At 39.3% G+C, this 24083-nt stretch overlaps 1 protein-coding gene across 50 annotated transcripts in view; it reads left to right on the top strand.

The window, feature by feature from the left end:
• Positions 1–24083, top strand: part of Ttn (titin) — a 266741-nt gene that overhangs the window by 186058 nt on the left and 56600 nt on the right. For all 50 annotated transcript variants that reach the window (XM_058580253.1, XM_058580254.1, XM_058580267.1 and 47 more), the window contains 39 exons: positions 119–421; positions 596–895; positions 992–1288; positions 1395–1679; positions 1763–2056; positions 3338–3637; positions 3756–4064; positions 4155–4345; positions 4742–5171; positions 6371–6679; positions 6804–6952; positions 7036–7068; positions 7162–7291; positions 7385–7684; positions 7777–8094; positions 9069–9365; positions 9472–9771; positions 9859–10173; positions 10273–10421; positions 10953–11103; positions 11193–11474; positions 12458–12760; positions 13298–13600; positions 13703–13984; positions 14076–14375; positions 14463–14765; positions 14867–15175; positions 15291–15572; positions 15674–15973; positions 16069–16362; positions 16457–19423; positions 19936–20256; positions 20355–20639; positions 20734–21033; positions 21340–21642; positions 22037–22312; positions 22415–22714; positions 22810–23112; positions 23412–23711. In XM_058580253.1, coding sequence (XP_058436236.1) covers positions 119–421; positions 596–895; positions 992–1288; positions 1395–1679; positions 1763–2056; positions 3338–3637; positions 3756–4064; positions 4155–4345; positions 4742–5171; positions 6371–6679; positions 6804–6952; positions 7036–7068; positions 7162–7291; positions 7385–7684; positions 7777–8094; positions 9069–9365; positions 9472–9771; positions 9859–10173; positions 10273–10421; positions 10953–11103; positions 11193–11474; positions 12458–12760; positions 13298–13600; positions 13703–13984; positions 14076–14375; positions 14463–14765; positions 14867–15175; positions 15291–15572; positions 15674–15973; positions 16069–16362; positions 16457–19423; positions 19936–20256; positions 20355–20639; positions 20734–21033; positions 21340–21642; positions 22037–22312; positions 22415–22714; positions 22810–23112; positions 23412–23711 — 13473 coding nt within the window. The remainder of the gene's footprint in view (positions 1–118; positions 422–595; positions 896–991; positions 1289–1394; positions 1680–1762; positions 2057–3337; positions 3638–3755; positions 4065–4154; positions 4346–4741; positions 5172–6370; positions 6680–6803; positions 6953–7035; positions 7069–7161; positions 7292–7384; positions 7685–7776; positions 8095–9068; positions 9366–9471; positions 9772–9858; positions 10174–10272; positions 10422–10952; positions 11104–11192; positions 11475–12457; positions 12761–13297; positions 13601–13702; positions 13985–14075; positions 14376–14462; positions 14766–14866; positions 15176–15290; positions 15573–15673; positions 15974–16068; positions 16363–16456; positions 19424–19935; positions 20257–20354; positions 20640–20733; positions 21034–21339; positions 21643–22036; positions 22313–22414; positions 22715–22809; positions 23113–23411; positions 23712–24083) is intronic.

Genomic DNA, 24083 nt, shown 5'->3' with positions numbered 1-24083 from the left:
ATTATCTAATGTGATATAAAGAGAGTCAGATGTGGGAAAATCATACTAACATTTACATGTTCCATAGCAAACCATTTCTATGCAAATTTTTAATTACTGTTTTCTTTTGAAATATTAGATACACCAGGACCACCAATCAACTTTGTATTTGAAGATATTAGAAAGAACTCAGTCCTCTGTAAATGGGAACCACCCCTTGATGACGGTGGCAGTGAAATCATAAACTACACTTTGGAAAAGAAAGACAAGACAAAACCTGACTCAGAATGGATTGTCATCACCTCAACACTTAGACACTGCAAATATGCAGTAACAAAACTCATTGAAGGAAAAGAGTACCTCTTCCGTGTAAGAGCTGAAAATAGGTTTGGACCTGGACCACCATGTGTTTCAAAGCCACTTATAGCTAAAGATCCATTTGGTAAGGTTCCTTTAGCATTGAAAGGTTTTTTTTTTTTGTCATATACTTTGTCATATACTTTTTGTCATATACTTTATTATATATATATAATAAAATATAAATATATATAAAATCACAGTTTATAAAGTTCGAATTTTGTGTCACATTTGGGAATTTTACTTTTTGTTTTCTCAGAACCACCCGATGCACCTGACAAACCCATTGTGGAAGATGTTACCAGCAACAGTATGTTAGTGAAATGGAATGAGCCAAAAGATAATGGAAGCCCCATCTTGGGTTACTGGCTTGAAAAACGTGAAGTTAACAGTACACATTGGTCTCGTGTCAACAAAAACCTTCTGAGTTCTTTGAAAACCAAGGTAGATGGCTTATTAGAAGGACTCACCTATGTCTTCAGAGTATGTGCAGAAAATGCAGCTGGACCTGGCAAGTTCAGTCCACCTTCCGATCCCAAAACAGCACATGATCCAATCTGTAAGTAATTCCCCAAGAAGAAAGTTAGGGATAGTAAGCCACTGTACATTTAAAAACCATCAGTGGGTTTGATGTGTGTACCTGCATTCATTCTAGCTCCACCTGGACCGCCTGTTCCAAGAGTTGCTGACACAAGCTCTACAACTATTGAATTGGAATGGGAACCCCCAGCTTTCAATGGTGGTGGGGAAATTATTGGCTACTTCGTTGATAAGCAGTTGGTTGGCACAAATGAATGGTCACGCTGCACAGAGAAGATGATCAAAGTCCGTCAATACACTGTCAAAGAAATCCGAGAGGGTGCTGATTACAAACTTCGCGTGAGTGCTGTCAATGCTGCAGGTGAAGGACCACCTGGAGAAACAGGACCTGTTACAGTGGCTGAACCAAAAGGTACTTAAAAGTTTTATTTGAATAAAATGATGGATATTTTCTAAAGATGGGGCTATTTTTTTTTTCATCTTTCTTGGACTAATGTATGACTGTTCTCTTTCAACAGAACCTCCAAATGTGGAATTGGATGTTTCTGTCAAGGGTGGAATACAAATCATGGCAGGGAAGACTCTTAGAATTCCAGCTGTGGTGACTGGCCGCCCAGTGCCTACAAAAGTATGGACCATAGAAGAAGGAGAGCTGGACAAAGACCGTGTTGTAATAGAGAACATTGGAACCAAATCTGAGCTAATTATCAAGAACGCATTGAGAAAAGATCATGGCAGATACATAATTACAGCTACTAATAACAGTGGCTCCAAATTTGCAGCAGCTCGGGTGGAAGTTTTTGGTAAGGAATTCTGCATGGATTTTCATAGGATTCTCCCAAGTGGTAGTGACTTATTACATTAATTTTGCTACTTTATTTTTCAGATGTCCCTGGTCCAGTTCTTGACTTAAAACCTGTTGTAACAAACAGAAAGATGTGTCTGCTAAACTGGTCTGACCCAGCAGATGATGGAGGAAGTGAAATCACAGGCTTTATTATTGAAAGAAAGGATGCTAAAATGCATACTTGGAGACAACCAATAGAGACTGAGAGATCTAAATGTGACATCACAGGTCTCCTCGAGGGACAAGAATATATGTTCCGTGTTATTGCCAAGAACAAGTTTGGCTGTGGCCCTCCTGTTGAAATAGGACCAATTCTTGCAGTTGATCCACTAGGTAAAACAAGTTTTTCACTGTGTATAAAATACATACTGCTTTGCTTCTAGTTATATCATTTATTCATTGAGCTTTATGGTTTCAAACTCCCAACAGTCTCAAGATCTATAAATAGAGAGTAATCAAAACGAATAGCTAGAGAGTAAATCAAATAACTACAAGCAACTTAAAGACACCATATTTGGTATAATTCCAAAGTAACTTTGGTTCCAAGTATATTTATCATCCATAGATTTGTGTGCTGAAAACTTTTGATCTACTGAGACTTAGTAATAACCTAGTAATAATTTAGAAGTATTAAATCTTTCCAATGGAATACACTGGAGTTTTGTTTTTTTCTAATAATCTAGTAGTTTAATAGAGGTTTTTTTCCAGAAGGTAAAATGCCTTATGATAAATGCCTTAACCTTGCCCTATCATCAAAAAGTCCCCAAATTGGATAGCTAGGGAGGCCACAAACCAGAAAGAACCACCAAAGGATAGGAAAATAATCAGAGGAAATCTTCCAGAGACAACATGAAATCTTACAATTGTACATATTGATAATGCACACTGACCCTCATTTTAAGAAAGCAATGCCTTTGACAAAGACCTATTCCTCAAGAGACAAAAGTAGTTATTCCTCTGCCACCATCCCCTGGAAAAATATAAATTATATCCTACACCACTGTTAAAGCTCATCTCAAAAAGTACATTAAATTGTGCCAGAGGCATTAGAACAGTACTGGGATTCCACTGCTTCTAGTTACAATAACTTCAGTAAGCACGGATTGGGTCTAGTTTCACCTTTCAGAACTTACTCTTGGTTCTGTCCTTCAGGACACAAAACCATAGAAGGATTATACACAGCCTCCACTGTATTTAAACCTACACTTGAGGCAATATGATTTGCAGAATGTTTAGTAGCTTTATCTCAGAATCTGCTAAGAAACACTTTGCTCTCAGCTGGCCATCCAAAGCAAAACCACAAACCTATTTTACTAGGTCATTAAGATTAGAAGCTTTCCCAGTGACAGGAGGTAAACAATCTAAAACACTAAATATAAAAAAGCATATGTTCACCTTGATTTATTTTTAATTAATACTCAATAGAAAGTTTGCTAAAAACAAATTCTGCAAGAATGGCTATATTTTGGTAGCTGACACATTTTGAGGAGGATTTTAAAAATGGATATAAGATAATGCCAAACAGAAACCTATTTTCACATGAATAATGTGAAATATTAATTCCTATATTAATATTTCTCTCATGCTCATCATTTAATTTGCTTCTGATTAAAGGTCCTCCGACATCTCCTGAAAGGCTGACATACACAGAAAGGACCAAGTCCACTATCACCCTTGACTGGAAAGAACCCCGCAGTAATGGTGGCAGTCCCATCCAAGGATATATCATTGAAAAACGGCGTCATGACAAACCTGACTTTGAAAGAGTTAACAAACGCCTCTGCCCAACCACATCTTTCCTGGTTGAAAATCTCGATGAACACCAAATGTATGAGTTCCGTGTCAAAGCCGTCAATGCAATTGGTGAAAGTGAACCATCCCTGCCTCTTAATGTAGTCATACAAGATGATGAAGGTGTGGATTCTGAACCTAATAATTTTAATGCACATTACAGTTCTGCCCTTCTCCTGTAAGTTGAGAAAACATCCTTATGAGTTTTCTGCTTTTCCCTTTCTCTCCCTTCTCTTTGTAGTGCCTCCAAATATTAAATTACGTCTGGCCGTTCGAGGAGACACTATCAAAGTTAAGGCAGGGGAGCCTGTTAACATCCCTGCAGATGTGACGGGTCTTCCAATGCCTAAGATCGAGTGGTCCAAGAACGAAACAGTAATTGAAAAACCCACCGATGCACTTCAAATAACCAAGGAAGAAGTGTCCCGCAGTGAGGCAAAGACTGAGCTGATCATTCCCAAAGCCGTCCGGGAGGACAAGGGCACTTATACCATTACTGCTTCTAATCGCCTCGGCTCAGTGTTCCGAAATGTTCACGTTGAAGTTTATGGTAAGTGACTTGCTTTCTTGTGTATATAAAAAAAATCCATTGTTAGTTGAAGAATTGCCTTCTCAAGCTCCTCGGTCCTTTTCCTTCCAGACCGCCCATCCCCACCAAGAAATCTTGCTGTTACTGATATTAAAGCTGAATCTTGCTACTTGACATGGGATGCCCCTCTAGATAATGGTGGCAGTGAAATCACCCATTATGTTATTGACAAACGTGATGCAAGTAGGAAAAAGAGTGAATGGGAAGAAGTCACTAATACTGCTGTAGAGAGAAGATATGGGGTAAATGTTTCTGAGTATTTTCTCACATACTTAAAAGCACATGACTTTGATTTAACACCATTTTCATAAAACCTTGAAATCTAATGGTTAAACTCAAAATCTCGCACAAGAAGCTATTTCATTATTATAGTGTTTAGCACCTTGCACATAAGGCTACTTAGCAAATACCATTTGATATGCAGATACTCTTTTACTTGAAAGATCTGCTGAGGTAAAATAAATTTATATATTCTTATTTTAGATGGGTTTTCCTTTTCTCTATCTTCTTCCATGATTTAAGTCTATATATTTATTTCCCATTATAGTAATACCTCCCAAAGTAAGTTCAATTTTGAGAAGAGTGAAAATCAGTGGAAGACTATTCTTTTTAAGACATTTCTATTTGTCTCATTTTAGGTCTGGAAACTTATCCCCAATGGACAGTATGAGTTCCGAGTTAGAGCAGTGAATAAATATGGAACCAGTGATGAGTGCAAATCCGATAAAGTGGTCATTCAAGATCCTTATCGCCTTCCTGGGCCTCCAGGAAAACCAAAGGTCTTGGAGCGCACCAAAGGGTCAATGTTAGTGAGCTGGACACCTCCTTTGGACAATGGTGGCTCTCCAATTACTGGCTACTGGCTGGAGAAGAGAGAGGAAGGAGGCGCCTACTGGTCACGTGTTAGCCGGGCACCAATAACAAAAGTGGGATTGAAGGGTATAGAATTTAATGTTCCCCGTTTGATTGAAGGTGTTAAATACCAATTCAGAGCCATGGCAATAAATGCTGCAGGAATTGGCCCTCCCAGTGAACCATCAGATCCAGCTCTTGCTGGAGATCCCATATGTAAGTATGCTTCCTTGCCAAAAATCATTTCTAAAGGGAAAAGTTACTAAATACATCATTCTTCTCTTTTTAATTTTCTATGTCAAACTATTATTCATGTTTACATAGACAGTCATAAATATATATAGAGAGATATATAGATATATCACTATATACACATAAAATCATACAGTCTTTAACTTTTGGATTAAACCTCATATTTTATAAGGAATCAGAATTATAAAAACCTGGATGGACTGACTATAAGCTCCTCTCTGCTCTCATACTTTAAATAAATTTCTTTCTCATTAGACTATTGAAGTCATTTCTCCCACTAAAGACACTCTTCTGTAGGAATTCAACAAAAAGAAAAATGAAGTTAGCTTTTCAATAATATTTATCAAGCAAAGATATCAAATTTTCAGGCACATTCTGTGAGAGCAAATAAAAGAGGAAAATTCTGAAAGATCTATGATAAGATTCATTCAAAAATCAAAATTCTGTGTCCTTGACAGTTAATTCAGTTTGCTGTGTATCTGATTGGATATTTGGTAGGAAAAAATCAACTGTTATTTTAAAATACTCTTAACTGCTATATGGAGAATATATATAATATGGTACAATAGGTATTCATTTATTCATTCAGCAAACTAGTGTTTACTGAACATAGGGTCTCTTCACTAGAGGGGGAAGAGTTATAATTAAAAAGACAAATAGAGTAAAATAATTTCTATAATTGTAAAACACTTCAGAAATGTAAAGGGTGGTTATGTGATTATTGCAGAGATTGATCCTTCTAAAGAGCATTAAGATTAGCTTATGTTCAAAGATATACCAGCTAGTGTTGAAATTATTTAAAATTTTTCATACTGTGGTAAACAAAATGTGTTTTCATTGAAAAATACGGTAGAACCTCATCAAGGGAATCACAAAAGTACACTAGCTTTTCACTAATCATGTGTAAACAGACTGTAGAGTATCTAGATATCATAAGTAGTCTTTCTTTTCCAGTTGTTTGATTTCTGTGTCTTTGCATTAATGCTAAAGACAAGTAGATTTTTCAAGTAGATTCTTATTCCCTTTTAACATTCCTATTTTAATAGATTAAAAATAATATTTAATCTTATGTAGCAAAAAAGGATTCTTACAGTATAAAAATGTAGCATTACATTACCTTCAAAATTTGATGCGCTTTTTGGTTTGTTTTGATTTCTTATTAGACCCACCTGGGCCACCTTCTTGCCCAGAGGTTAAAGATAAAACAAAGTCAAGCATCTCACTGGCATGGAAACCGCCAGCCAAAGATGGTGGCAGTCCAATCAAAGGATATATTGTAGAAATGCAAGAAGAAGGTACTACTGACTGGAAGAGAGTCAATGAGCCAGACAAACTTCTTACTACCTGTGAATGTGTGGTACCCAACCTGAAAGAACTCAGGAAGTACAGGTTCAGAGTTAAAGCTGTCAATGAAGCTGGTGAATCTGAACCAAGTGACACAACTGGAGAGATACCTGCCACTGATATTCAAGGTACTGGTCCTTATTCAGTGTATGCATCTCTTAAGTCTTATTATGAAATTGATTAATCTCCTAAGGATAGGTCAGTCACTTTTTTATAATGTCAGCTAAATCCTATTACATTATGGCTTTACAGAGGTACCAGAGGTTTTCATTGACATTGGAGCACAAGACTGCCTGGTTTGTCAGGCTGGCTCACAGATTAGAATCCCTGCTGTCATCAAAGGACGCCCAACACCAAAATCATCTTGGGAGTTTGATGGAAAGGCAAAGAAAGCCATGAAGGTAAGAAAATTAAAATTTTCCTGAGTGTCCCACTGAATCCCTGGAAGGAATATTTATACTACAACTGTCTTCTTTTCTAATAGGATGGAATTCATGATATACCTGAAGATGCACAGGTAAAAAATAATAATTGAAATAACTCACAATATGGTTGACTTCTGTACTACTGTTACTTTATTCGATATATGAACACTGTTTCCTTTGTACAGTTGGAGACTGCTGAAAACTCATCAGTAATCATCATCCCAGATTGTAAACGTTCACATTCAGGCAAATACAGCATCACAGCCAAGAACAAAGCAGGACAGAAGACTGCAAATTGCAGAGTCAAAGTCATGGGTAAGAAAGACTTTAAAAGTTGTTATGGAATAGGAACAAATTAGTTTTAAACATCCAAGGAACGCTGTCTACATTATGATTTGCCTCCAACAGATGTACCAGGTCCACCCAAAGATTTGAAAGTCAGTGACATCACAAGGAGTAGTTGCAGACTTTCATGGAAGATGCCAGACGATGATGGGGGAGACAGAATCAAAGGCTATGTCATTGAGAAGAAGACTATTGATGGAAAGGCTTGGACTAAAGTCAATCCAAACTGCGGAAGCACCTCATTTGTAGTGCCTGACCTCATTTCTGAACAGCAATATTTCTTCCGTGTGCGAGCAGAAAACCGTTTTGGTATTGGCCCACCTGTGGAAACCATTCAGAGGACCACTGCCAGAGATCCAATCTGTGAGTTTTAAAATCCAAGTCTAAAATATCTTATCAAAATTGAACTGTATTGGTGTAACCACTGCTTAATGTCTCCTTAACTATTTTTACAGTTCCTCCTGATCCTCCTATTAAACTCAAAATTGGCCTAATAACAAAGAACACAGTCCATCTCTCATGGAAACCTCCAAAGAATGATGGGGGCTCCCCTGTCACCCACTATATCGTTGAGTGCCTTGCATGGGACCCTACTGGGAAAAAGAAGGAAGCATGGAGACAGTGCAATAAGCGTGATGTGGAAGAATTGGAATTTACCGTTGAAGACCTCATAGAGGGTGGGGAATATGAATTCAGGGTCAAAGCTGTCAATGCTGCAGGAGTCAGCAAACCTTCCGCCACTGTTGGCCCCGTGACTGTCAAAGACCAGACATGTAAGTACCAACACACTGACAGAAAATTCTCTCTTTATAGCTGCCTTCCTAGGTATTTAATACTACCCCAAATTAGTAAGAACGGGATATGAGAACATTAGGAAGTTCCTCTGGCCTGAATGCTGACATGGGCAAATTCCTCAATTACCCATCCCTTGACCTCAACCGAGTTACATTCTTACATGAAAGGAGATGATGTTTGTAATTTTCTTACTGTAATTTTCTCCATGGAAAGCTGTTTTCTTTGTCAGAAGTTAAGGCAGTTCCTCTGCCTGCTCCTCAGAAGGGTCAGAAAGCAACCAGTCATTTGCTTGACAACTGCCACAATGCGTTTCTTTTCACAATCAAATTTCTTTTCCTCCACTTGAGAAAAATAAGTATCTGTTTAAAAAGATAAAATATACATACAAATATGGTAATGTTGCGCTCTCTGATTATTGTTACCATCACTACTGCTTTGTAAATTTGCTCAATTCTCTTTTCAAAGCTGAAGGCTATAGTTACTACCCTCTTTCATACTCTTATACTAAATCTGTGGAAAATAGAAAATTCCTTTGCCTCTACCAGCAGTTGCATTTCTTATGAGGGGAAGTCACCTCAGAGTAAACGTTGTGAATCCCTTTGTAACTCTGCATGAATATTAAAGAAATCATGGCGACAGGGCTCCCAAGCCTAAGCTATAATGCTTCACTCCCTTCTGCCCTTTTATCAGTATATGCTCATGCATAATTATGCCAGAAAAGAGAGAGGCAATAGCTGAGAAATCTAGCCACATGTAGATCCAATAAACTACATGTACCTGTTCCTCAAACAAGTACAACAGTTTTAAAAACAGACCCACTCTTATACGGGCCTGGGATATAAAGTCTGCCTATAGTAGATACAAACACCTTTATCATCCTTGTAAATTGAACTTTCTGTCCTTCAGCGCTTTTTACTCCTAATGATAACTTATTTAATTTTTAATAATCTAGGCCCACCATCAATTGAGCTCAAAGAATTCATGGAGGTTGAAGAAGGAACTGATGTTAACATAGTGGCCAAAATCAAAGGAGTGCCATTCCCAACCCTCACCTGGTTTAAAGCTCCTCCAAAGAAGCCTGATAACAAAGAACCTGTTCTCTATGACAGCCACGTCAACAAACTGGTGGTGGACGACACCTGCACTTTAGTTATTCCACAGTCTCGCAGGAGTGACACTGGCTTATACACCATCACAGCTGTAAATAACCTGGGAACAGCATCAAAGGAGATGAGACTCAATGTCCTTGGTAAAGATTGCATGACTTGGTTAAAACTGCATGTTTTTACATCCATAAATAGGTTCAGGCTTTAAAAATCACTCTAATAAAATGTTCCTTCTTTAAACCATTTTAGGTCGTCCTGGCCCTCCAATAGGACCCATAAAGTTTGAATCAATTTCAGCAGATCAAATGACATTATCTTGGCTTCCACCTAAAGATGATGGTGGGTCCAAAATTACAAACTATGTAATAGAGAAAAGAGAAGCTAACAGGAAGACATGGGTACGTGTTTCCAGCGAACCTAAAGAGTGCATGTACACAATTCCCAAATTGCTGGAAGGCCATGAATATGTATTCCGAATCATGGCCCAGAATAAATACGGCATTGGAGAACCACTTGACAGTGAACCTGAGACAGCACGAAACCTCTTCTGTAAGTTGGCTCACATTTTACACCAAAGCTATTCTTATCTATGCTGTTTCTAATTTCTTGTAGACTAATGTATTGTTTTCCCTACAGCTGTCCCTGGGGCACCAGATAAACCAACAGTTAGCAGTGTGACTCGTAACTCCATGACTGTCAACTGGGAAGAGCCAGAGTACGATGGAGGTTCTCCTGTGACTGGATACTGGCTAGAAATGAAAGACACCACTTCAAAGAGATGGAAGAGGGTGAACCGAGACCCTATCAAAGCCATGACTTTGGGTGTTTCTTACAAAGTAACTGATCTTATTGAAGGTTCTGACTACCAGTTCCGAGTGTATGCAATCAATGCTGCTGGTGTGGGTCCTGCAAGTTTGCCATCAGATCCAGTGACTGCTAGAGATCCAATTGGTAAGGCTTGCCATCATTCTCTCTTCTTTTTTTTTTAAATTATCTTCCAAAAGTGCAATGGAAAAGTCAAGAATACTAATTTATACTGGTTTGTTCCAGCTCCTCCTGGCCCTCCATTTCCCAAAGTGACAGACTGGACTAAATCATCTGTGGACCTCGAATGGTCTCCCCCATTAAAAGATGGTGGCTCCAAAATAACTGGATATATTGTTGAGTATAAGGAAGAAGGAAAAGAAGAATGGGAAAAGGTAACTAAAACTTGGCTTTAAAAAAATGTACTATGTATGAACTAAAAATGTAGTAGTTACTCTCAATCCCATTAGCTTCTATCTATATTTTTAGTTTAAGAAATCAGAAAAAATAGGGCTGGGGTTGTGGCTCAGTGGTAGAGTGCTTGCCTAGCATTCATGAGGCACTGGGTTTGATCCCTGGCACCACATTAAAAAAAAAGTAAAATAAAGGTTAAAAAAAGGAAGAAAAGAAATCAGAAAAATAATTTCATAACTAATGATGCAAATATGTTATTGTCAAAAAATTAATCAGATTAGGGTTAAGGAGACTACCACTGAGCTACATCCCCAGGTCCATTTGATAATAATATTAAAACATAATTCCTGGCAAATTATTCCATTTAGTGTTGCCTATAAAAGCTGAGCCCTAAAACCTAAACTGACAATTTTCCTAAAGAGAGTAAGTGGGCTACTTGTTATATGGTAGAAAGTTATTAAAGCAACAAGCTGCAAAGAACTAACTATAAAATGTTTATCCATTTCCCCCAGGCTAAAGATAAAGAAGTGAGAGGAACAAAACTTGTTGTGACAGGATTAAAAGAAGGGGCATTCTACAAATTTAGAGTGAGAGCAGTTAACATTGCTGGCATTGGAGAACCTGGAGAAGTCACAGATATCATTGAAATGAAAGACAGAATTGGTAATTATCAGCACTTCTATTATTTCTTCCATACTTACGTTTCAGACTGAAAGTGGAAATCACATTGAAAATTTTCAATTCTTTCCCAGTTTCACCTGACCTCCAGCTAGATGCCAGTGTCAGAGACAGAATTGTCGTCCATGCTGGAGGGGTGATCCGAATCATTGCTTACGTCTCTGGGAAGCCGCCTCCAACTGTCACCTGGAGCATGAACGAAAGAGCGTTACCTCAAGAAGCCACCATTGAGGAAACGGCCATCAGCTCATCCATGGTCATCAAGAACTGCCAGAGGAGCCATCAAGGCGTCTATTCTCTTCTTGCCAAAAATGCAGGGGGAGAAAGAAAGAAGACAATTATTGTTGATGTATTAGGTAAATAAGTTCACTTTGTCTATGCAATGTTTTCAACAAGCATTTTTATTACATCTACAGCAAAACTATGTTGTAATAAAACTATGTTATAAAAATTTTGGAAAAGAAAAAAATCACCCATAATCCACAGATTAGAATTTCAAATTTTTCCTTTTTGCTTTTTTAGCCTATGTATATTCTATACAGTTGTATTCCTACTACACATAAATTTTTTATGCTGCTTTTACAGAACGTACCACCATAAATGCCTACTATTGTTATATCATTTCCCTAAAAGCAACTTTTATACACATGAATGTTTAAAATCTGTCAGTGACGATCATTTTCACTTTTGAAAATAGTTATTTTCACATGGTTATTTGCTAATTATCTTAATAATGAAAAACCCTCTGAAGGTTTCAGTATTCTAATTGAGGAGCATCGCATTCGGTTATGAATATAACCAAATGTCTCTGAGCATAGAGTTGAACTTTTTATGCCTCTTGTTGTCTGGTTTAGTCCAGTGATTTGCTTTGAAAGTGAAGCCCTCCCACTTAGAGCACATGACTCTAAGTACAGCCATGCTGCAAATACTAAGTCCTGTGTTAACATAATTAATATTTAAATTACATAAAACCATTTAATTCACCTATAGTCTTGGGAGCTTTTCAGTTTCAAGCTCCTAAACCTTTTTACTTCTAAACAGCCATTACTTTAATTGGAGAATTCGTGTACTTCCACATTAAAATTCCAACCCCTCCTATGCTGCTCATTGATTGACTCATCACCCAGAAAAAAAATTATCTTTTTACCTCTTGGAGAGGAAACAACCCAAAGTGACCATACCACTCTTCACCCCTCTCCTGCTGCTCCCTCCATCTCATGGTTTTTGCATTTTATTCTCCCTTAGACACAAAACCTTAATTTCTTCATAACCATATTTGTCTCCTTTTTAAAAGCAGAGAGTAACACAAACAGTTTGAATTTTCTCCTCTTATTTTCAGATGTACCGGGTCCTGTTGGAATACCATTCCTCTCTGACAATCTAACCAATGACTCCTGCAAATTGACATGGTTTTCTCCAGAAGATGATGGAGGCTCTCCAATCACCAACTATGTCATTGAGAAGCGGGAAGCTGACCGCAGAGCTTGGACCCCCGTGACATACACAGTCACCCGACAAAATGCTACTGTCCAGGGTCTCATTCAAGGAAAAGCCTACTTTTTCCGAATTGCAGCTGAAAATATTATTGGCATGGGCCCATTTGTTGAGACACCAACTGCACTTGTCATCAGAGATCCAATAAGTAAGTACAACTTAAAACAAGTTTCATCACCTTACTCATTTAATAAGACCATGGTGACAAAATTTGTGTATAAATGCCATACATTTCATTTATTTAATAAGTACTTATTAGACAACTTCTCAGAATATGATTTGATAGTATTTTACTAGTTATTTGAAAAAATTATAGGAATATTTATGATTCATCAAATCCTTTCTGTGTATAACACTCTAATTTTTTTTTTAAACATTCCACTCAGGAGCTTAATTAGAAACTATATTATTTTCCTAACCCTAAAACCACCAACTCTGGAGATCTTTCCTAAATTAGTTTTAATGAACCTTTATTTTCTCACCTAATTTTTCTTACTCTAATTTTCACTAAGACAATTAGATTGTATTGGGCCCTTTTTAGCTTGCATAGTCATATGATGAGTCACTTCTATTATTTATTGAAGCAGATCACTTAATGTTTAAATGCAGTCTTTACAAAGGAGTTTTTACTACATTCTGTTACATTCTTAATATGACACATTTTTCTCTGTGTTCATACTTACAGCTGTACCAGAGCGACCTGAAGACCTAGAAGTCAAAGACGTTACTAAAAATACTGTAACTTTGACTTGGAATCCTCCTAAATATGATGGTGGATCAGAAATCATTAACTATGTCCTAGAAAGCCGGCTCATCGGAACGGAGAAGTTCCACAAAGTTACAAATGACAACTTGCTTAGCAGAAAATACACAGTTAAAGGCTTAAAAGAGGGTGATACCTATGAATATCGTGTCAGTGCTGTCAATATTGTTGGACAAGGCAAGCCATCATTTTGCACCAAGCCAATCACTTGCAAGGATGAACTGGGTATGTGTCGCCCACAATTTATACTTTGAAAATTGAACATTCATAGAGTTGCCAAAGATATCAGTAAAAGTGACTTTTTTGTTCGTTTTTATTAACTTTTAGCTCCCCCAACACTTGACTTGGACTTCAGAGATAAGCTCACGGTTAGGGTTGGTGAAGCTTTTGCCCTCACTGGCCGCTACTCAGGCAAACCAAAGCCTAAGGTTAGTTGGTTCAAAGATGAAGCTGATGTGCTAGAAGATGAACGTACTCATATAAAGATCACTCCGACAACACTTGCTCTAGAGAAGATCAAGTCCAAACGTTCGGATTCTGGCAAATACTGTGTCGTTGTGGAGAACAGTACAGGCTCCAGGAAAGGTTTCTGTCAAGTTAATGTTGTTGGTAAGTACTGTTTGACAAGGATAATAGACTTTCTGTTCCTTCAAAAGCAGAAGTGGAAAGGACACTTTGTGCTCTGATTTCTTTTCTGCAGATCGTCCTGGACCTCCAGTAGGACCTGTCATTTTTGATGAGGTAACCAAAGATTACATGGTCATCTCCTGGAAGCCACCTTTAGATGATGGAGGAAGTGAAATCACCAACTACATTATTGAAAAGAAGGAGTTGGGTAAAGATGTTTGGATGCCTGTGACCTCTGCAAGTGCTAAAACAACATGCAAAGTTCCTAAACTGCTTGAAGGAAAAGATTACATTTTCCGTATACATGCTGAAAACCTGTATGGAATAAGTGATCCTCTGGTGTCTGATTCAATGAAAGCCAAAGATCGTTTCAGTATGTATTGTTTCTTTCTGTGGAGTCAATTCTTGATGTAGTTTAAAAAAATTAACTTCTAACACATTTTGCTAACATTTGTTATAGGAGTTCCTGATGCACCTGATCAGCCCATTGTTACAGAAGTCACCAAAGACTCTGCATTAGTAACCTGGAACAAGCCACACGATGGAGGAAAGCCCATCACCAACTACATCCTAGAAAAGAGGGAAACGATGTCTAAACGATGGGCTAGGGTTACCAAAGAGCCTATCCACCCATACACTAAATTTAGGGTTCCTGATCTTCTAGAAGGATGTCAGTATGAATTCCGGGTTTCTGCAGAAAATGAAATTGGTATTGGAGATCCAAGCCCACCATCCAAACCAGTCTTTGCTAGAGATCCAATTGGTATAGTATTGATGCTCCATTTCAGTTTGTTTATGATCCAACATTTTTCCCATCTATGTTCTAACACCTTTTTGGTTTTCCTTTCTTTAATTTTTATGTAGCTAAACCAAGTCCACCAGTGAATCCTGAAGCAGTAGATACAACATGTAACTCAGTTGACCTAACCTGGCAGCCACCACGTCATGATGGCGGGAGCAAGATACTGGGTTACATTGTTGAGTACCAAAAAGTTGGTGATGAAGAGTGGCGAAGAGCCAATCATACTCCTGAGTCGTGTCCTGAAACTAAATATAAAGTCACTGGTCTTCGGGATGGTCAAACCTATAAGTTCAGAGTGTTGGCAGTCAATGAAGCTGGTGAATCAGATCCAGCTTATGTTCCAGAGCCAGTGCTGGTAAAAGACAGACTTGGTGAGTAAAATGTTTTCATCAGCATGTGCAAGGAGAATAGGTGCCTGACTGAATATGCATAATTCTAACATGCGCTAACTAATCAAATTTGAATGTCCTGTTCTTTTCATTCTAGAACCCCCTGAGTTGATTCTTGATGCCAACATGGCAAGAGAACAACACATTAAAGTTGGTGATACATTAAGACTGAGTGCCATCATCAAAGGAGTGCCATTCCCAAAAGTCACCTGGAAAAAGGAAGACAGAGAGGCTCCGACTAAAGCACGAATTGATGTTACTCCAGTCGGCAGCAAGCTTGAAATTCGTAATGCTGCCCATGAAGATGGTGGAATTTATTCCTTAACAGTAGAGAATCCAGCTGGTTCCAAAACCGTCTCAGTGAAAGTACTTGTATTGGGTAAGAATTTTAATCCTTATGCCATTAAAATATATTTTGATACACCTTTTTCTCTTGTCTGGATTAAATCCCTTTTATAACTATAATTTAACACTTTTCAGACAAACCTGGGCCACCTAGAGATCTGGAAGTCAGCGAAATTAGGAAAGATTCTTGTTACCTTACTTGGAAGGAACCCCTGGATGATGGTGGTTCTGTTGTGACAAACTATGTGGTTGAGAGGAAAGATGTTGCCAGTGCCCAGTGGTCACCTCTTTCAACTACATCAAAGAAAAAGAGTCATTTGGCTAAACATCTTACTGAAGGCAATCAGTATCTCTTCCGAGTAGCTGCTGAGAACCAATATGGACGTGGTCCTTTTGTTGAGACGCCTAAACCCATCAAGGCTGTGGATCCTCTCCGTGAGTTGCTTTCTCTGGATACAAAGTATCATTTAACTGTCTCTGGGAAAACTACTTATTCATCATGACTTCTTTTTTTTTTTTAAAAAAAAAAGATCCCCCAGGGCCACCCAAGGACCTACATCATGTGGATGTTGACAAGACTGAAGTCTCCCTTGTTTGGAATAAACCAGATCGTGATGGGGGCTCTCCAATCACTGGATACTTGGTGGAATATCAAGAAGAAGGTGCTGAGGACTGGATTAAGTTCAAGACTGTGAAAAACTTGGAGTGCGTTGTTACTGGACTACAACAAGGAAAGACCTACAGATTCCGTGTAAAAGCTGAAAATATTGTGGGTCTCGGGCTCCCTGATACAACTATCCCGATAGAATGCCAAGAAAAACTAGGTGATTTTTGGATTGGCATTATTATTTTATTTTCTTCTTTAAATCCTTTATAGTGCAAGAATTGAAATCTAATTTCCTCATGTTTATTTTCCAGTGCCTCCATCTATAGAGCTAGATGTGAAATTAATTGAAGGGCTTGTGGTAAAAGCTGGAACTACAGTCAGATTCCCTGCTATCATAAGAGGTGTACCTGTTCCTTCTGTAAAGTGGACAACCGATGGGAGTGAGATTAAAACAGATGACCACTACACAGTTGAAACTGACAACTTCTCATCAGTACTTACCATCAAGAACTGCTTAAGGAAAGACACTGGGGAATATCAAATCACAGTTTCCAATGCAGCTGGCACCAAAACGGTAGCTGTACATCTTACTGTTCTTGATGTTCCTGGACCACCAACAGGCCCTATCCATATTCTGGATGTTACCCCCGAATACATGACTATCTCCTGGCAGCCACCTAAAGATGATGGAGGAAGCCCTGTGATAAATTATATCGTTGAGAAACAAGATACAAGGAAAGACACATGGGGTGTTGTGTCTTCAGGAAGCAGTAAGCTGAAGCTGAAAGTCCCACATCTGCAGAAGGGCTGTGAATACATTTTCCGAGTTAAAGCAGAGAATAAGATGGGTGTTGGTCCTCCCCTTGACTCCACACCTACTGTTGCTAAACACAAGTTCAATCCTCCATCTCCTCCTGGTAAACCAGTGGTTACCGACGTTACAGAAAATGCTGCAACTGTGTCTTGGACCCTGCCAAAATCTGATGGTGGCAGTCCAATAACTGGTTACTACGTGGAACGTCGAGAAATAACTGGAAAGTGGGTGAGGGTCAACAAAACACCGATAGCTGACCTGAAGTTCAGGGTGACTGGACTCTATGAGGGAAACACATATGAGTTTAGAGTGTTTGCTGAAAATCTTGCAGGACTGAGCAATCCATCCCCAAGTTCTGACCCGATAAAAGCTTGCCGGCCCATTAAACCCCCTGGGCCACCTATTAATCCTAAATTGAAAGACAAGAGCAAAGAATGGGCTGACTTGGTGTGGACAAAGCCCCTCAGTGATGGTGGAAGCCCCATTCTAGGATACGTGGTGGAATGTCAGAAACCTGGCGCGGCACAGTGGAGCAGGATTAATAAGGATGAACTCATTAGGCAATGTGCTTTCAGGGTACCTGGACTAATTGAAGGAAATGAGTACAGATTCCGTATAAAGGCAGCTAACATTGTGGGAGAGGGAGAACCAAGAGAACTAGCAGAATCTGTGCTTGCAAAAGACATCCTCCATCCTCCAGAAGTCGAGCTTGATGTTACTTGTCGTGACGTTATTACCGTCAGAGTGGGCCAGACTATCCACATTCTTGCTCGAGTCAAAGGCAGACCTGAACCTGACATAACTTGGTCTAAGGAAGGCAAAGTGTTGGTCCGAGAAAAGCGGGTTGACATAATTCGTGATCTACCCCGTGTTGAGTTACAAATTAAAGAAGCTGTCAGGGCTGATCACGGCAAGTATATCATCTCAGCCAAGAACAGCAGTGGACATGCCCAAGGCTCAGCCATTGTTAACGTCCTTGACAGACCTGGGCCTTGCCAGAACTTGAGGGTTACCAATGTAACGAAAGAGAACTGCACAATTTCTTGGGAAAATCCACTAGATAATGGTGGCTCCGAAATAACCAATTTCATAGTAGAATATCGGAAACCAAATCAGAAAGGCTGGTCGATTGTTGCTTCAGATGTCACCAAGAGATCAATCAAGGCTAACCTTTTAGCCAATAATGAATACTATTTCCGAGTTTGTGCAGAGAATAAAGTAGGGGTTGGGCCAACCATTGAAACAAAAACTCCAATTCTGGCCATTAACCCTATTGACAGGCCAGGTGAGCCTGAAAACCTTCATATTGCAGATAAAGGAAAGACATTTGTCTATCTAAAGTGGCGGCGGCCTGATTATGATGGTGGCAGCCCAAATCTATCGTATCATGTTGAGAGAAGGCTGAAGGGTTCTACTGACTGGGAAAGAGTACATAAAGGAAGCATTAAAGAAACCCACTACATGGTTGACAAATGTGTTGAAAACCAAATTTATGAGTTTAGAGTACAGACAAAGAATGAGGGTGGGGAAAGTGATTGGGTAAAGACAGAGGAAGTTGTTGTGAAGGAAGACTTACAGAAACCAGTACTTGATCTGAAATTAAGTGGGGTGCTAACTGTCAAAGCAGGGGACACCATTAGACTTGAGGCTGCAGTTAGAGGGAAACCATTTCCAGAAGTTGCATGGACCAAGGACAAAGATGCTACAGATTTAACAAGATCACCAAGGGTCAAGATTGACACCAGTGCTGAGTCATCTAAATTCTCCCTTACTAAAGCCAAGCGAAGTGATGGTGGTAAATATGTAGTTACAGCAACTAACACAGCTGGCAGTTTTGTGGCCTATGCCACTGTCAATGTTTTAGATAAGCCTGGTCCTGTAAGGAATCTGAAGATTACTGATGTGTCCAGTGATAGGTGCACTGTTCGATGGGATCCACCAGAAGATGATGGTGGCTGTGAAATCCAAAATTATATTCTAGAAAAATGTGAGAGCAAGCGAATGGTTTGGTCCACCTATTCTTCTAATGTCTTGATTCCCAGTGCTACAGTAACACGTCTCATAGAAGGAAATGAATATATTTTCAGAGTCCGTGCAGAAAATAAAATAGGCACAGGGCCTCCAACAGAAAGTAAACCAGTCATAGCAAAAACCAAGTATGATAGACCTGGTCGCCCTGATCCCCCAGAGGTCACTAAAGTAAGCAAAGAAGAAATGACTGTGGTTTGGAACCCACCTGAATATGATGGTGGAAAGTCTATCACAGGATACTATTTGGAGAAAAAGGAAAAACACGGAGTGCGATGGGTCCCTGTTAACAAAAGTGCAATCCCTGAGAGACGTCTGAAAGTACAGAATCTCCTCCCAGGACATGAATATCAGTTCCGTGTCAAGGCAGAAAATGAAGTTGGAATTGGAGAACCAAGCTTACCATCAAGACCGGTGGTGGCAAAAGACCCCATAGGTAAGATGTTCTTGTTTTTTTCTGATATTATATCAATTCTTAATCTCAAGCACAGAGGTATTAGATAAAGGAGTTAATCCATAATATCAAAAGTTTGTTTTAGCCAATATTTTCCCAAATAGGCATTTTAGCAAATCACCAAAAAAACAATGGTAGATTCTAATTTGGAGGGGCGGGTACTGAAGATTGAACTCAGGGGCACTCAACCACTGAGCCACATCCCCAGCCCTACTTTGTATTTTATTTAGAGACAGGGTCTCACTGAGTTGCTTAGCACCTTGCTTTAGCTGAGGCTGGCTTGGAACTCGGGTTCCTCCTGCGCCCCTGGGTTTACAGGCATGTGCCATAGCACCTGGCTTTAATTTTTGAAAAGGAAAATAAGGAGGACTCAGTAATTGAGAAAGTGAATGAACTATTTTTGATTAATTGAGGATTGACTATATAAAACTCCACATTAGAAGATCACTACTTGCAGTTAACCATGTCTACATTTTTATATAATTTATTTTCAGAACCACCTGGTCCACCAACCAATCTCAAAGTAGTTGATACTACCAAAAGTTCCATAACACTTGGATGGGGGAAACCGGTCTATGATGGTGGTGCACCAATTATTGGATATGTTGTGGAAATGAGACCCAAAAAACCAGATATGTCACCTGACGAAGGCTGGAAAAGGTGCAATGCTGCAGCACAGCTTGTTCGCATGGAATTTACTGTTACCAGCTTGGATGAAAACCAGGAGTATGAGTTCAGGGTGTGTGCCCAAAACCAGGTTGGCATTGGGCGCCCTGCAGAACTAAAGGAGGCTATCAAACCTAAAGAAATCCTAGGTAAGGCTCTCCAGTGGCATTGGACTCATTCTCACTTCATTTCTCATGATTTCCCTACATTCAGAAAAGCCAACTAATAATCTTAATGTCATTTGCAGAACCTCCGGAGATTGATTTGGATGCCAGCATGAGAAAACTGGTCATAGTGAGAGCAGGATGCCCTATTCGGCTATTTGCAATAGTAAGAGGGCGACCAGCTCCCAAAGTCACTTGGCGAAAAGTGGGTATTGATAATGTGGTCAGAAAAGGACAAGTTGATCTGGTTGACACCATGGCCTTCCTTGTCATCCCCAATTCTACCCGTGATGACTCTGGAAAATATTCCTTAACACTTGTGAACCCCGCAGGAGAAAAAGCTGTGTTTGTGAATGTCAGAGTACTGGGTAGGTTGCTAAGAAACTTCTTCTTCCCTCTTCAAAAACAAATTAGTAAGGACTCTGATGAGACATGGATGTCTGATTCTCTGGTTCTTTACAGACACTCCTGGACCCGTATCTGATTTAAAAGTTTCAGATGTCACTAAAACATCATGCCATGTGTCCTGGGCCCCTCCTGAAAATGATGGTGGGAGCCAAGTGACTCATTATATTGTGGAGAAACGTGAGGCAGAGAGAAAGACGTGGTCAACTGTTACCCCAGAAGTTAAGAAAACAAGCTTCAACGTAACCAATCTTGTCCCTGGGAATGAGTATTTCTTCAGAGTAACTGCTGTCAATGAGTATGGCCCTGGCGTCCCAACAGACGTCCCCAAACCAGTGCTAGCATCAGATCCTCTAAGTAAGTAATCTCCTTCCTTCCTCCTCCTTACCCCAGACCCCTATTTTAGCAAGATACCAATATAATTTTAACCTACTACTGAAAGGGATTTAATTTATGGAAATTCTAATAGCATAGTAAATATCTAACCCACCCAGGAAAGACTTCTGTAACCTGCCTCATCTTGTACTTTTTTACTTTCAACATGCTGAACTACAGGTTTCATACACTTTGAGGCCAATGACATATTAAAACTACTATGTACATGAACAAAGGAGATTTGATTTGGTTGCCTAGATAATTTTCTAAATCATGTTTTTCTTCTAGGTGAGCCAGATCCCCCAAGAAAACTAGAAGTGACTGAAATGACGAAGAATAGTGCTACGTTAGCCTGGTTACCTCCTCTGCGTGATGGAGGCGCTAAAATTGACGGCTACATCATTAGTTACAGAGAAGAAGAACAGCCTGCAGATCGCTGGACCGAGTATTCTGTTGTAAAAGATCTCAGCCTCGTTGTCAATGGCTTAAAGGAAGGAAAGAAATATAAATTTAGAGTAGTGGCCAGAAATGCTGTTGGAGTCAGCTTGCCAAGAGAAGCCGAAGGAGTATACGAAGCCAAAGAACAACTGTGTAAGTAGTCATTGCTTCATTAATATCATCCGGTAGTTCACTAGTATTTTCTTTGGCTATGTAGACTTTTCTCTTTGAAGAATCTGGTTCCAGAAATACTTGGAAAACAGTGGTAACATGTAGTAAATGAATTTTAAATCATGACACAGAACATACATGCACCCATATATATAAAAGAAGTTTCTTGAAACAATACCTTTCCTTAAATATGCTACATCTGTTATTTTCTATTATATTCTATTTCATTCCTTTGGAAAATTTTGGCTCTAATTCAAACATTGATTTGAACCCACTAGGGGTTGCAACACACAATTTGAAAAACGTCGGCAGAGCTCCCCACCAAAGAAAATTTGATCCCTCCAAAATTAATGTATTTTTGTTTTTTGTTTTTTAGTACCACCAAAGGTCCTTATGCCAGAGCAAATTACTATTAAAGCTGGGAAGAAACTCCGAGTAGAAGCCCATGTGTATGGAAAGCCTCATCCCACCTGTACATGGAAGAAAGGAGAAGATGAAGTTGTCACATCCAGCCACCTGGCAGTGCACAAAGCAGACAGCTCTTCAATTCTGATCATAAAAGATGTTACTAGGAAAGACAGTGGGTACTATAGCCTGACAGCAGAGAACAGCTCTGGGACAGACACTCAGAAAGTCAAAGTTATAGTCATGGGTAGGTTAAGTATGAGCCAAATGGCCACTGAAATGTGAAGACCAGAAACATTCTTTCCTACCAAATCCTATTCTTACACTTTCTTCTTCTTGGTTCACACAGATGCACCTGGACCCCCTCAGCCTCCATTTGACATTTCGGACATAGATGCGGATGCCTGCTCCCTGTCCTGGCACATCCCTCTAGAAGATGGAGGCAGTAACATCACCAATTACATAGTGGAGAAATGTGATGTTAGCCGCGGGGACTGGGTCACAGCTCTAGCTTCAGTCACAAAAACCTCCTGCAGGGTTGGAAAACTGATCCCAGGCCAGGAGTATATCTTCCGGGTCCGTGCTGAGAATCGATTTGGTATTTCAGAGCCTCTCACATCTCCAAAGATGCTTGCTAAGTTCCCATTTGGTATGTATTTTTTTCAGAGAGAAAAAAAATAATTGTTTTCTTTCCAATCTGTTACTTAAAACAGAAACGGGCATTTTCCTTGTCTTCATCTCCAGGTGTTCCTAGCGAACCAAAGAATGCACGAGTCACTAAAGTGAACAAAGACTGCATATTTGTTGCATGGGACAGGCCAGACAGCGATGGAGGGAGCCCCATCACTGGTTACCTGATTGAACGAAAAGAAAGAAACAGCTTGCTGTGGGTGAAAGCTAATGATACTCTTGTCAGGTCAACCGAATATCCTTGTGCTGGCCTTGTGGAAGGTCTTGAGTATTCATTCAGAATCTATGCCCTAAACAAAGCTGGTTCCAGCCCACCCAGCAAACCAACAGAATACGTAACGGCGAGAATGCCAGTGGGTGAGTATTTTTTTCAATATTGTAGAGGCACATTTAAATCTTGGGGCCTCTGAAGATTACTAATTTTCTAGAATAGCCTCCCTCCCACTGCCCCATCTCTTACCATGGAAGTCTACTATATATAACTCTCTTTGAAGCATATAGCACAGACTCAAGAGCTTCCCGTGTGGGGGATTATTAAAATGGGATGACTGTCATCCTGTTGAGTTTGTTACTTAGTTCACATTATCACCTCTGTGGCTATGAGTTTAAACTTCTGCAAAGAAGATATATGCTGAGACGATCTCTTTTGGTTTTAGATCCTCCTGGGAAACCTGAAGTTATCGATGTTACCAAAAATAGTGCATCCCTCATTTGGGCCCGCCCCAAGCATGATGGAGGCAGCAAAATCATTGGCTATTTCGTAGAAGCTTGCAAACTTCCTGGTGATAAGTGGGTTCGGTGCAATACTACACCTCACCAGATTCCCCAGGAAGAGTACACAGCTACTGGCTTAGAAGAGAATGCTCAGTACCAATTTAGAGCAATTGCCAGGACTGCAGTAAACATTAGCCAGCCTTCTGAACCCTCAGACCCAGTGACTATCCTTGCAGAGAATGGTAAGATTCCATTGTATATTATAGACAAAGATGCACAACATTCATGATATTCATTTCTTCTGATAAAATACTAAGTTTACACACACAGAAAAAAGAAAAATAAAACAATAGATATTTCTATATAATACTAAAAAGTATGATTATAGAGAATGTTAACATGCTAAACTAGAAAGCAGGATACTGCATTCAGGACTAAATAATTTCAAAAGTAAACATTCACAGAAAGACGGCAAAGAAATGCATTTAAATGACATTATGGGAACTTACTTTTTATATTTCCAACACTGTAAGATTTCTTGGTATAGAAATTATTTTAAAAAATAATATATACATTATTTTAAAAAATCATATTCTTGGTGGTTACCAGAGCTG

This window comes from Marmota monax, unplaced genomic scaffold (genome assembly GCF_021218885.2).
Source record: "Marmota monax isolate L192 unplaced genomic scaffold, Marmota_monax_Labrador192_F-V1.1 WCK01_AAM20220418_F8-fsc00007, whole genome shotgun sequence".
In the NCBI taxonomy this organism is placed as follows: Eukaryota; Metazoa; Chordata; class Mammalia; order Rodentia; family Sciuridae; genus Marmota; species Marmota monax.
Note: the sequence above shows the minus strand (reverse complement) of the source record. Positions and strands in the feature narration are given on the sequence as shown.